Source organism: Melanerpes formicivorus, unplaced genomic scaffold, assembly GCF_026170545.1.
Source record: "Melanerpes formicivorus ecotype bairdi unplaced genomic scaffold, bMelFor1.0.p_v2 SCAF_7, whole genome shotgun sequence".
Taxonomy (NCBI): domain Eukaryota; kingdom Metazoa; phylum Chordata; class Aves; order Piciformes; family Picidae; genus Melanerpes; species Melanerpes formicivorus.
This window is the reverse complement of record NW_027142359.1, coordinates 21,595,812-21,610,037: the sequence shown is the minus strand read 5'-3', so window position 1 is coordinate 21,610,037 and position 14,226 is coordinate 21,595,812. Positions and strand designations below refer to the sequence as shown.

Genomic DNA, 14,226 nt, shown 5'->3' with positions numbered 1-14,226 from the left:
AGTCTTCCCTTAAGCCTCCTTTATCTCCAGGCTAAAATAACCCCAGTTCCCTTAACTGCTCCTCACCAGACCTGTTCTCCAGACCCTTCTTCATTGCTCTTGTTTGGACCTGCTCCAGCACCTCAACATCCTTCTTGTAGTGAGGGGTCCAAAACTGAACCCAGTATTTGAGGTGCATACAGAGTACAAACATTCATAGAAGCAAGACAGACTTGCTGGGCACTGCCCTTACAGACAAGCTTGCTCTTCTAATCAAGGGTTTTGTAGCAGGTACTATGTGCCTGCAGACCTGACTGCCCTCATTCTCCACAGCAAGTGCCAGAGGGAATGAACATGCTCCGAGTCCTTTACATTCTGCTTACCCAAGCTCAGGAGAAGCCCTCTCTGAATAAGAATAGCTATTTTCTCCTTGGAAAAAGTTCAAGTCCAAAAGAAGAGTGATTGGGAAAGAGCTAACTATTTACAAAGATAATATACTCCAAGGAAAATGGCTGGAAGCTAAGCTACAGGGAGAATCCAGCTCCTCTAACTGATAAACAGGAAGAAAAGACAAAACAATGGCAGCAAAATAGGTTCCTTACTTCATCAAATCCCATCTTGTCAGGGTTCTTCGGAGGAACAGAGACATACTGAGAGGGTTCAATGGGAGGACGATCAACTGAAAGAGAGGAGAGACCCCAAGCATCACCCTCACGTACGAGCTGCAGTGGTAGAACATATCCACTTGTGTTTTCATCACTGGGTCTAAAAAGCCCCAGGGAGATGGAATCTGAGCAAGAGTGGATGTTGCAGAAAGCATCCATGTTGCACAGCAGAAGCCATGCCCAACAGACCTCAAGACAAAATCAAGCTTCTGCAGCATCCTTTCTGCAATAAAGATGCAAGTTTGCATCTAACATGGGGAATGGTTTTGTGAATGGAGCTGACCTGAATGAGGTTATATCCTTAGGAAGGAAAGGAGTGGAAAATGGAAAGCTGCATACCCAACCAGTGTGGCAGCAGTCAGGACAGGCTGCAGGCTCCCAAGGGGAGGAGAGTTCTACAAACATTAACCTGAAGGGGTCCACCCCAGCAAGGCACAGAAACTTACTCATAGCCTCAATCAGCGTGTGCACAAAGTTCTCGGCTTCTTCTTGCAGCGACTGGTGTGATTTCAGGGGCATGGGAAGGAAACCATAGTGCTCACGGTTGCAGATGAACATCTGTATTCCTGGGAATCACACAAAGCCAGGAATTAGAGCCAGGCCTTTTGCCAGTGGATTTTTCCGCTCTGTTGCCATGTAGCCACAATCAAACTTCTGCCCAGACCTCAGTCCCAAGATGTTCTGCTTAAGAAGCAAGAGACTCAAAAACATCATAGAGCCATTTTCTGGTTTATTTGGCCAGCAGCAAGTTGCCTCTCCCATCAAATCATTTTTTTCCTGCTCCCTAACAACAGATGTTCTTACCCAAAATCAGTTTTCTCCTAGGAGAGACCAGGAAACCCCTTCTTAGCCCACAGAAAGTGTCGTCTTTGGCCTTTGCCTTCATGCTATGAAAACAATCCTACAGCAGAGGGCAGAACTGGCCTTCAGCAAAAGCTGTACCTGACCAACTGTATCATCTAGGTTAGAAAAGACCTTCAAACCCATCAAATCCAACCCTTCACCAGCCACTGCCAGGTCACCACTAAACCATGTCCCTCAGCACCACATCTACAGGGCTTTGAAATCCCTCCAGGGATGGGGACTCCACTTCCCTGGGAAGCCTGTTTCGGAGCTTGACAACCCTTGTGGGGAAGGAATTGTTCCTAATGTCCAACCTAAACCTCTCCTGGTACAACTTCAGGCTATTTCCTCTTGTCCTATCCCATGTTACTCGGGAGAAGTGACCAACCCCAACCTCACCACAACCTCGTAGCAGGACTACTGTGGGTAAGTACCTCAGAAACATTCATCCCCAAAACCCCACCAGTACTGCTCAATCCTGGCCCTCACTTGACAAATCCCTTCATAACCCCAGAGCCAAAAGCAGGAACAGGTTTTCAGCCTTCAAGGAAGCCAGCCTCAAGTGGTGCAACAGCTGGCACAGGAGCCAGTGGGCTTCCACCTGCCACTGTGCTGAAGGCAAAGCAGCAGCAGTCCCAGGGTGTTAGGCCTCTCCCTATGGAGGCCCAGGGCTGAGCAACAGCCCCTGCTCCAACTCCCCTGCAGCGAGCGGGGACAGCTGCAAATAGAGCAGGCTGTTCAGAGCCTCAACCAACCTCATCTGGAATGATTCTAGGGATGAGGCATCTACCACCTCTCTGGGCAAACTAAGCCAGGGTCTCATCATCCTCAGTGTTAAAAATACCTCCTTCTTTACTGTCTAGTCTGAATCTCCCTCTTTTAGTTCAAATCCATCACGCCTTGTCCTGTCACAGCAGGGTCTGATGAAATGTCTGTCCCCAGCTTTCTTCTCTGCCTCTTTAAGCACTGAAAGGCTACCAGAAGGTCTCCCTGGAGCTTTCTCTTCTCCAGGCTGAACAATCCCAGCTCTCTCAGTCTGGCCTCACAGAAGAGAGCTTCCAGCCCTCCCACCACTGGTGTGGCCTCCTCTGGCCTCACTCTAACAAGTCCATGTCTCTGCTGTGCTGAGGACTCCAGAGCTGGCCCCAGCACTGCAGGTGGGCTCTCAGTAGAGTGGAGCATAGGTGCAGAGTCCCCTCCCTCCCCTTGCTGCCCAGGCTGAGTCCAGGACACAGCTGGCTCTGGGCTGGAGTGCACACTGCCAGCTCATGTCCATCGTTTCACCCACCAGCACTCTCCAGTCCTTCTCCACAGGGCTGCTCTCCATCCCTTCATTCCCCAGCCTGGACTGATACTGGGGATTGCCCTGACCCATCTGCAAGTGCACTTGGCCTTGGAGAAACTCATGAAGTTCACCTAGGCCCACTTCTTCAGCTTGTCCAGGTCCAGGATTATATCCCATCCCTCAGGTGTTTCACCTCCATCTCTCAGCTTAGTGTCATCTGCAAACTGGCTGAGGGTGCAATTGATCCATGTTATTGACAACGATATTAAGCAGCACTGCTCCATAACAGCTCCTGTGTCAGCCACTGCAGCACTTGAGGTTGACTCACTCAAAGGGTAAGAGCTGGCTTGCTCACTATCAGCTACAACAGCAGCAGCACTGGGCCTGATGTCACATCAGGCACCCAGCTCAAGAGCTACATCCAGAGAAGCCAAGGGAAGTATTTCTGCTGCTTTTCATTGAGCTCTACTAAGATATTTGTATTAATTAACCACAATCTGACAGCTGCTACATACAGCTGCAAGTGCCCAGATAGGCAGCCAAGCTGACTTAAAGAAAAGCACAAACCTGCCTTTCTTCTAATTTTCTTTTTTAATCAAACAATCACAACCACCCCCCTCCCTCTAGGAAGTAAATGAAAAGCAGACACTACCTGCTGTGTTGGTGCTTCCACGTACGAGTGCCCCTAATCCCTGGTATTTTTAGCTGAGCAGAATTGTCTGCATTAACGACCTTGCTGTTCCTACCATTTGAAGTTCTACAAGTAAATTGCTGGCTGCCCCACTTGCCAAAACACATTCAGCTGTCAGCTGCAATTTAGGTAAATGGCAGAATGAAAAAACAAATGCTACCTGCTGACATTAATGGATTTGGCACTGATCTCATCAGCTACTCTTATCTGGCTCACTGATCTCCAGTCTTCCCTTCCACAAGCTTAAACACTGTTAAGCTGTCCAGAGTCAGCCAATCCTTCTGCTCTTTCTGGGATAAAAGCTACTTTAGAATGGTAAATCTACCTTATCACGGGGAGGGGGACCTTCCCCCAGTAAGCCACCAAACCACTCCAGAACCTCTGAACAGAATAGCATTTCATTGGTGCTGCTGAGGTTTCATCCAAGGTCCCAAACTTTGCCCTTTTCAACACACAGGGCAAAGAATGACACAGATGACTGTTACAACAACAGCCTTCCCAGGAGCTCCCTTCAGTTCTGACACTGGTCTACCAGCTAGGACTTTGCTGGGGAGAGAATACCCACAAGACACACCCTCCAAAAAGAAAATATCACAGAACCATAGACTGGTTTGGGTTGGAAGGAATCTTTAAAGGTCCAACCCCCCTGCAGTAAGCGTGGACATCTGCAACTAGATGAGCCCCAAACAACCCGACCTGGAATAGCTCCAGGGATGGGAAGTAGCTGGGACTAAACATCCTCACAAGTCCAAGCACCAGTGGCAGCATCATACACTTAGGAGATCATACACTTTCTCCAAGACACCCAGAGCTCTCTGCAAACACCAACAGCCATTCCAGACAATGGAAGAGGACACTGAAGTGCTGACTTAGCCTGAAAGGACCCCAGTATTTCAGGTCTAAGTGAAATCCTCCCACTGTTTGGTAGGAACTGGTTCCAGCAACAGCTGGTACATTTTCTCTCCACTGTGCCCCAAGGATCTCAAGGCAGCTGTTTCTCCCAAAGCACTGATGACACAATGTTCAGTATACAAATTTTACTGCTCTCACACCAGCTCTAACCTGCTCCCGGCCTGTTTGAGGTTCTCTCTCAGCACAGCCCACAGACTCTACATCATTCCTCTGAAAGCTGCACTGATTTAGCCTTCAAAATGGCAAAACCACCCCTGCTACCTCTCAGATAACTCCTGCTGAGCTGCCATGAAGGAAAGCCTCATGGGCACTGTGTGAGACCAAACTGGGCTTTGTTTTCCACAAGGATCTCCTGGAAGTGGTGCCATATAAATCTCACCTGCAGAATTCAAAACCTCTCCCACTCTCACAGCTTTCACCTGGGCTCACTACAGTCTTGCTGAGACACAAACCAAAGGTGTATACCATGCATTTTGTCTCTGAAACACTGACCCCATCTCAGGAATGGCTCCTGCGTCCTTCAAAACTAGCTGTGACTCAAAACTGGGTTGCTGGTCACTTGCTGCTGGTTGTCCCTGATCAGATCCAAAAAGGGAAAAGGAACAGGGTCTTGCCTCACCACTAATGTCAACACAGGACTTCTGGCCTGTAAACTCAAAATAGAGATCTGAATGCCTCAGCACTGGTTAGGCCACACCTTGAGTACTGTGTCCAGTTCTGGGCCCCTCAGTTTAGGAAAGATGTTGACTTGCTAGAACATGTCCAGAGAAGGGCAACAAAGATGGGGAGGGGTTTGGAGCACAGCCCTATGAGGAGAGGCTGAGGGAGCTGGGGTTGCTTAGCCTGGAGAAGAGGCAGCTCAGAGTAGATGTTATTGCTCTCTACAACTACCTGAAGGGAGGTTGTAGCCAGGTGGGGGTTGGTCTCTTCTCCCAGGCAACCAGCACCAGAACAAGAGGACACAGCCTCAAGCTGCACCAGGGGAGGTTTAGGCTGGATGTTAGGAAGAAGTTCTTCACAGAAAGAGTGATTGGCCATTGGAATGGGCTACCCAGGGAGGTGGTGGAGTCACCATCACTGGAGATGTTTAAGAAGAGACTGGATGGAGTGCTTGGTGCCATGGTTTATTTGATTAGATAGGATGATAGGTTGGACACAATGATCTCTAAGGCCTTTTCCAACCTGGTTAATTCAGGTCTTTTCCAACCTGGTTTATTCCATTCCATTCCATTCCATTCCATTCCATTCCATTCCATTCCATTCCATTCCATTCCACTCCACTCCACTCCACTCGTGAATCCTCCCCAGCAAAGGCTGCAGACATACCTGCTTGACGACTGGAGAAGGCAAAGACCATGATATCATCAAAGCTCCAGGTGTAGTCCTGGTGAGGGGGGTAGAATGTCAGCTTGGTGGAGGCCTCCTTCCGTAAGTCAATGATGAATGTGGAATGAATCATGGGGACAGCAAAACAGCCTGTCCTCTTCCACTCCCGGATCAGGGGATAATCCAAGGTCCTTCTGTAGTAGCCCTGCAATCACAAGAAGGAGATGCTAGTTACAAGAGATTTCTGTTTCATAGGTGCTCCTCAGCAAAGTCTCTCACCCTAGCCCTCCCCAGCAGAGAAGATCAGCGTTCAGATGTAAGCATTTCCCATGAGGAGAGGGCTCAGCCAAGTATTTACAAACAATTGCCACTCCAAAAGTTCAAGCTTCATTTTCTCTCTCCTCCTTAGCTGCTCAAGGAAATTCAAGCCTTTCCACTGCAGAATTCCCCTGCAATAGAGCTTCAGCCACTGGAATATTTTCTCCTGGCTTTTCAAAAACTGGTTTTGCACATAGCCTCTCAGACCTGATCCCAGAAGCTGCTGAGCACGTGTGACGTCCTCGGTCTTCAGCAGGCACAAAGGCCAATCAGTGCTACACAGAATAGAACCTAGGAATTAATTCTTAAAATGGCTTAAAAAAGAAAAAACTGTTTCCCTGCAGAGAAGGCAACATCTCAGTCTCCACCAGCTGTGTAAGAACCCCTGCTGCCTCCATTCCAAGGCAAGCAGGTTTAATACTCATCCCTGAGTTCTCCCTACTGAGACTGCTCAGGGGAAGCACTTAGAATCATGGAACTGTTTAGGTTGGGAAAGACCTATAAGATCATTGTGTTCAATCATTAACCCAGCACTGCCAGGTCACTACTACAACATGTCCCTCAGCACCACACCCACTTGGCTTTTAAATCCCTAGAGGGATGGGGACTCCACCGCTGCCCTGAGCAGCCTGTTTCAGGGTTTGACAACCCTTTTGGGGAAGATGTTTTTCTTCATGGTCCACCTCCTCTGGCACAACTTGAGGATGATTCCTTCTTGTCCTGTCACTTGTTACATGGGAGAAAAGATCAACCCCAACTTGATTCCAACCTCCTTTCAGGGAGCTGTAGAGAGCCAGAAGGTCTCCCCTTCAGCCTCCTTTTGTCCAGGGCGAATAATCCTAGTTCCCTCAGCTGCTCACCACCAGACCTGTTCTCTAGACTCTTCACAAGCTTCACTGCCCTCCCCTGGACCTGCTCCAGTCCCTTAATGCCTTTCTTCTAGTTAAGGCCCCAAATCTGAACCCAGGTCAAGGTGTGGCCTCACCAGTACAGGGGACAATCTGCCCCAGTCCTGCTGGCCACACTATTGCTGATAGAAAACAATGTGTTCTGATACAGGCGTCAATCAGCTCATTTGTCCGTGCCCCTGAGCTCTGCCAGCCTTCCAGACCTGTGAGTGCAACACCCACGCTCTGCAGCTCACAGCTGGTTTTGCACATGCAGTATGTCTAAAGCTATAGGATCTGGAAACAAATACACTGAATTCCTCCAGAAATGTACCAATTAGACTTCTGGACACGGCTGATGGTTGAATCCAGAGCAAATCCTGGTCTTTACAGAAATGATGAGTCACTAAGAGAAGTTAGAAGTTCCTTTTGTGTTATATTTTCCATGAGCATCCTAGCAACAGCTGGGCAAACCACTTTAGAACCACTTTACCCCGTGTCTGTGTGGAAGCACGGCGTATCTGCTGATCCTTCCCTCTGCCCTTCAGTACTCACAGCACAGTCAGGCGACCTCTCAAACACAACCTGCCTGATTCTCATGAAAAGGAGCAAGCAGATCTTACTTGCATTCCCACTGAAAGAAGGGTTAAGACACTCAACCTTTTTAACAGCCATCTGAGAATGCCTACAGGTGACATGCTGGAAACTAAGCTTTCCTCCTCCAGTCACTCACTACAGGGTTTTGGGGCTTTGCCCTGCTCATAAATCACGTGTAGCCAAGAAAGACTCCAACTCCTCAGCACCATCGCCACGCTCTCCTAAGGTTAGCTTCGTGACAACTAAATGTCAGGCTGTCTGGAGCTGGGTTTGGCTTGCTGCTGTTCAGTGCCAGAGGCCATTTCAGAGCATGCTCCAGCTGTTCCTCCCTTCCCAAGTCCCCAGGGAGACCATGAGGCTGTAGGACAGCAAGCACAGAAACAAGGAGCAGCAACTAAGAGAAAATTTCAAAAATCAGGTGGGAACTTTCCCATTTGTTAGAGCAGCTTCTTTCACCAGATTCTGCAAGATTTATTTGCTGCTAGTTTTTTTACCTCTCCTGTCTCAGCTAATGCTGGTAATGATGGAAATTTACTACTGGAGAACTAACACTGGGGGCCAGGGCTGAGGCTGGAGCACGCAGGCAGAGATCCACTTCAGCTTGTGGAGCAATGCTAACTGACATCAGTGGAAAACCTAGCTGTCCAAGGACATAACCTCAAAACTTGATGGACAATGACTTCATTATAAAGTCTACATCTCCATTCTAAAACAAAACCTGAAACAAATAAACACACCCAGACCAGCCCTGTCTTCTTATCTATTTACTTCCCAAGATTCTGGAAAGTTCAGGACTTCTTCCTGCTATTTTTACTCAGTTACTCTGAGCTGTGCAATTTGTTGCCCTAAGATGGTGTGGGTGCCAAAAAAAGATTCAGATAGTGAGTTCTGTAAAAGAAAAAAACAATCACTGAGAGCTTTGAAGTCAAAGACCTTTCTCAAGAAATCCTAGAGAAGGAGACAGAAAAAATATTTGGGGATAGTATCATTCCCTTACTTGTTTGCCATGTTCTTACACTTGTAATACCCCTAAGCATCTGCTAGGAACTGCTGCTATCAGATAGGCCTTTGGCCTGATCCAGCACTGCTGTTGTCACTCTGCCTGATGTCCCTACTTGTTTCCTTGGGAATACCAAAAGAATGGGGAATAGAGTTTGCTCTTTGTTTCAGACCAGCAATAATGCTGATTTGTATCTGGAACAAAGCAAGAGGGTAGGGAAGGGCAGAGTGTGGACCCTCTCTAAAATGCCTCTATTCACATGTCCCAGGCTGACATGTGCAGCTTTGGCTTAAACACATTTGTCTATGCAGTGGAGCAAGCTAGTCTTCATGAAGAAGGAAACAGAAGACTAAGGTATGGAAGTATAAAGGAAATCCTGAAGCCTTCCAGAACCAATATGTGCAAAAAGGGGACATTTTCAAGAGAAGCTGAATAAATACATTCATGATCTCCTGTTATCATGCTAGGAGACATCCAGTTTAGGATTTTGCCTCCTCAAAGGGTGACAAAGCACATGTCAGCAGCAGACAGGAGGAGAGGTCAAAAAGGTGATCTCATTACTGAGGCTTACCTGGAAGAAAAAACCCAAACCCATTTCAGCTTAATGTCTTGGAGAGCCCATCTACAGCTTAGTCAGGATCATTTCAAAGGAAAGAGTGAAAAAAAGGCCAAAGCAGACTGTGACAGATTTGCCCTTCTGTATATTTGATTCTCATGCTGAAATCTTCCTAAGATTGAGGTGATTGTACTAGGTTTGTCTGGGATGCAGTTAACTTTCTTCATAGCAGCCTGTCTGGTGCTGTTTTAGACTAGTAACCAAAACAGTGTTGATAACACATAGAGGTTTTGGCTGCTGCTGAGCAGTATTTGCACAGCATCAAGGCTGTTTCTCACAGCAAGTAGACTGGAGGTGGGCAAAAGTTTGGGAGGGGGACACAGCTGAGACTGCTGACTAACCCTAACTGACCAAAGGGATAATCCATGCCATATAGCATCAAGTTCAGCAGTAGCACTGAGGGCAAGATTTTCAGGTCCAGGGTGCTCAGGGAATGGCTGATCATTTGTCTGCTGGTTTGTTTGGGGTAGGTTTTTTTCCCCTTCACTTATTAAACTGACTTTATCTCAACCCATGAAGGCTGCGGGGTCCAAGGTTGTGGGTTTTCTAATGCTTTTGCCCTTCCAATTTGCTCCCCCATCCTGCTAGAGACAACATACCACAGAGATGTGGATTTACTTGTAAAGTGATAGCTCAACCTTGTTCTGGCTCTAAAATCAGTGCTATTCCTACAACACAAGTGTCTTATACTTTCTGTATGTGGTTTGAAAATGTAACATGAAACTCAAACTTCTGAGCTTAGCACTTCTGTCGTTTACATCAGTACCCTTAACATACACACTTCAGCACACCCCCCTCCCTACAAGGCAAAGAGTGTTGTTCCACTACATAAATCTTGTTTATATGTGAGGAAAAAAAGAACCTATACACAATGGAAAGCTGAAGAAAGAAAAGCAAATTCCTGTCAGATTAGCGTCACTGTATAGGAAAGTTGGTCTAAAATGATGGACCAAGAGTTTTAAGGCCATTACACAAACATATGGAATCACTTCACATATATCCTGGTATGTATGGGGGGTGGGGGGTAGTTATGTAATTAGTGGGATTGTATCACTTCCCAGGATTTTTGGCTAAGCAAGCTGAGCTTCCTCCAGAGTCAGCTTTTTTCAAGTGAGGAATCTCAGACAAGGAAGGAAGTTTCAGCTCTGTGCCTGCACACCCTATGGAGAACACGCATTGCTTTGCTCATACCTACAGCTTGGTTAGAAAAAGCCTGAAAAACATTTGCAGGCTGCAAGGTCCATTCTATCCTGATTCCCAGATTCCCTTTCCCAAAGACACCCACCTAAGATTCAGGATGCAGCCACTGAGAGGCACAAGCTGAGGTGACTGCATGACAGCACTATCATCAGCTACATGCCAAGATCACGTCTGCACACCTCAGAGCTACAGCAGCTTCTTTTCAGAAAGACACTACAAAAGCAGATAGGAATAGAAATGATACCCACTGCTTCACAGACACAAGGCAGGCCTTTGAAATCATAGTTGGTGTACACAGTCACTCAGCATCATTCATGTGGTCACTTACCTGAGGGGTGATGCCACACCAGAAGTTGGAGTAGAGAGAGCGAGACTCAAGCATTGGTGCCACTAGTGTCTTGTTTTCTGCTATCATCAGATTCAGGGTTTGTGGGTTGGTCAGTAAGTTATCTGCATCAACAAACTAGACAAGGAAGAGGGGAAGAGAAAAAAATATCATTAGGTGAAGTTATGTGCTTCCCTGACACTTTCTTGGGAACAAGGTTGTCAGAGACTTGAGATATTGGCCAAAACCAGACAGCGGGTGGCTTCTATACCACAGGACAAATGGTTGTTAAGCCTCTGCACCACATCTGTGGGATGGGGAAGGATGAGCAGCTTCCTTCTGACTCTGCACAATGCTACACAAGCACAGGGCAAGGGAGCTGTGAGTGAAAATAACATTGCTGAAAATAAAGGGCAGCTTTATTTTGTGAAGAATTTCAGCAAGAACCCTTAAAAACCAGCCTGACACCCTCACCTTGTTCAGAGGCTGTGGGAACACCACCACCAGCTGCTGCTGGAATGACCACAGGCACCCATCTTCTCACAGGTGTTCTACAGAACCAGTTCTCTTACATCTCATCAATAACCAATAGGGTTTCAAGCTGGAGGAGCTTTGCCAGTACGTACCTACTACCAGGACTACATTCAGTCCTGACCCCTGTGGAGGAAGCCTCGGGCTTGCCCAAGGACTTCTCTCTCTAGCCGCAAAGTCCCTCAGACCACACAGAAACGACACAGAGCATCTCACCGCAGACAGCTTTGCCTTTAGATAGAGAAGAAACTTTTTTGGCAGCCTTAAGTATCACAGTGACTACTGGAAAAGCTTTAGCCTGAGGACAGCTCATAAATCAAACCTCATATTTACCAGGATGTAGTCTGACCACTTCTCCCGTGCAGCACGCAGGGCAGCCTGACGGAGCTTCATCACATGAGTGAATCGGGAGCTCGGCCAATGTTTTGGCCCAATTTCTTCTGGGTAAGACCTCAGAAAGGAAAAAAAAAGTGACTGTAACCCATGTCTGGGCCCTTGTATATTTGTCTAAAAACAAGAGAGTTCTCTTGCTGCTTTCTTTCAGGAAGAAAAACAGTCTTAAGAGTCACCTCAGGCAACCCAGGAGAGGCTTGGAGGGAGAACGCTTCCAAGTATGGTGCTGGCATGGTTACACAGGGCACTAGAGAACAAGCAGTGCTGCATCATTTTCTGCTGGCCAAGTGGACACAAGCAAAACAACACTACTGAACCCAGAAGTTTCTTCTGCAGCAGCAGGCCCTCACCTGCCATAAGCAGAGGTTACCCCACCAAAATGAACCAAAGCTGATTTACCTCATCTGACCCTCTGGTAGGAAGTCATCTGTCCTCTGCTAGGCTTTAAGACTGTAAACACAATTTCTTTAAGCCCAGTGGAATCAACAAAGTTGAGGATGTGAAGATGAAGGCAATGTGGAGTCCCTTGGGGTCTAGACATTATTAGTTACTGTTAACACATCCCAGTAACAGCTCTTAAATCTGCAAACACCAAACTCCATGAGCTCAATCATGCAAGCAAAGTTATGCTCCTGTCTCTGTTTTCAGGGTCAGGTCCAAAAGCAAACCACTTGTAACAACAATGAAAGGAAACCTAGGAACAGAGTCTACCTGGAATAAAATGTCAGGCCTTTGAAACTGGGCTAGAATAAGCCAGTGAAGGAGCTAAGAACTTGAAGAACTTTCTACAGGACTTAAAGAAAAGCTAAGTGTGGCAGGATTAACAAAACTCAATTCCAATTAAAGGATTAAAAAGGCAATAAAAGAGGTATTCCCTGTGGGTTTGTACCACAAACACCCCACCACTGCACTGAGCACCTTGGAAATAGAAGCCTAGGAAAGGGGGAAACTGATGAACTTTTTCCTGATAAAAGAAACAGAAACCAGAACAAAACAATGAACTGCTCATGTTAAAACCCCAAATGAATTAAAATAAAGCATAAAACTCCAATGCACCAAACAATATATATCAAAGCAATGGTCTTGCAAGTCATGTTAAGGTGCAATATGGACTGAATATGAGCCAGCAGTGTGCTCAGGTGGCCAAGAAGGCCAACAGCATCCTGGCCTGGGAGAGCAATAGTGCGACCAGCAGTAGTAGGGAATAGATTGTGCCCCTGTACTCAGCACTGGTGAGACCACTCTGCAAATACTGGGTTTAATTTTGGCCCCATTATCCCAAGAAGGACATTGAGGGGCTGGAGTGTGTCCAGAGAAGGGCAACAAAGCTGCTGAAGGGTCTGGAGAATGAGTCTGGTGAGGAGCAGATGAAGGAACTGGGGTTGTTCATCCTGGAGAAGAGACAGCTGAGGGAGACCTTCTGGCTCTCTACAGCTTCCTGAAAGGAAGTTGGGAGTGAGGTGGGGGTAGTCTTCTACCTAAGTAACAAGTGACAGGACAAGAGGAGATAGCCTAAAGCTGTTCCAAGGGAGGTTTAGGTTGGATATTAGGAAGAAGCAGACAGGCACTGGAATAGGCTGCCCAGGGAGGAGGTGGTGGAAGCACCATTCCTGGTGGTGGTCAAGAAATATGTGGACATGATGCTCTGGGACATGGTTTAATGGCCATGGTGGTGTTAGGCTGATGGTTGGACTTGATGACCTTAGAAGTCTTTTCAAAGCAAACCAATTCTATGACTATACTGAACTAAAACTAGCTCTCTGGCTCAGGACTAACCGGGTAGTTGATGTCTCGGACAGAACTCCCATAGACACTAAAGGAACTGACCCTGGTTTCTCTGCTCCCTTGCAAATAAAGAATGACAGCTTTTATTCCCTGTGGCTTTTGATGGCATTTGTTTATCATGCAAAGAGAGCAGCTGCAGATACAAAATAACTGAACTAAAATGTTTTCTTCTCTAAAGCTGTGGATTAATTGCTTCACAGAACTCAGATACCTCTTTTATAGGCTCCAGAAGAGCATCATTTTAATGGGACAGAGCCTGCAAAATCTATCCACATTTTACTGCTTGGATATTGACTACATCTCCTGGCCTGGAAACAGAAAACATAGAAGATTTGATAAATACATCAAATGGCTTCAGTCAGCCCCTTGCTGCATACTCACTGAGGGTCTTCCATGGGTCTCCACTCCACATCATGGTAGAGGTTCTGCACATTTTTCAGCCACTCTCTAAGGACTGCTGTGGTGTTATCAACATTGTGGTCAGTGGCTGCCCTGGGGTGGGAAAAAAAAAAAAGAGAGAGAGAGAAAACACAAAGGAAGCTTGTTAACACAAGGTCTAGGTCCATTCTGTTCTTCCACTTATCAGCTGCAATACTGCTGACCTGAGGAGCTACACCAAAATTAAGAAGCCTTTGAACAACTACTAAAGGAACAATGGCTTGACCACAGTCACACACACTTTGTACAAGAGCAGAGGGCCACTGTGATTAGGGGACTGGAACATCAATCTTATGAAGAAAGGCTGGGAGACTGGAGGCTGTTTAGCCTCAAGGAGACTGAAGAGGTTCTCAATAATGCTCAGACATACCTAAAGAGTGAATGTCAGGAGAATGAAGCCAGACTCTTCTCAGTGGTGTCTAATGACAGGACACA

At 46.9% G+C, this 14,226-nt stretch overlaps 1 protein-coding gene across 4 annotated transcripts in view; it reads right to left on the bottom strand.

Moving 5' to 3' along the window:
* Positions 1 to 14,226, bottom strand: part of COLGALT2 (collagen beta(1-O)galactosyltransferase 2) — a 70,944-nt gene that overhangs the window by 20,052 nt on the left and 36,666 nt on the right. For all 4 annotated transcript variants that reach the window (XR_010987696.1, XR_010987695.1, XR_010987697.1 and 1 more), the window contains exons 2-7: positions 13,735 to 13,845; positions 11,509 to 11,626; positions 10,648 to 10,782; positions 5,702 to 5,906; positions 1,091 to 1,210; positions 582 to 658 (exon numbers count right to left, since the gene is read on the bottom strand). Coding sequence is in view for 1 of the 4 variants with exons in the window: in XM_068141335.1 (XP_067997436.1) it covers positions 582 to 658; positions 1,091 to 1,210; positions 5,702 to 5,906; positions 10,648 to 10,782; positions 11,509 to 11,626; positions 13,735 to 13,845 (766 nt within the window). In the remaining 3 variants the exon portion in view is untranslated. The remainder of the gene's footprint in view (positions 1 to 581; positions 659 to 1,090; positions 1,211 to 5,701; positions 5,907 to 10,647; positions 10,783 to 11,508; positions 11,627 to 13,734; positions 13,846 to 14,226) is intronic.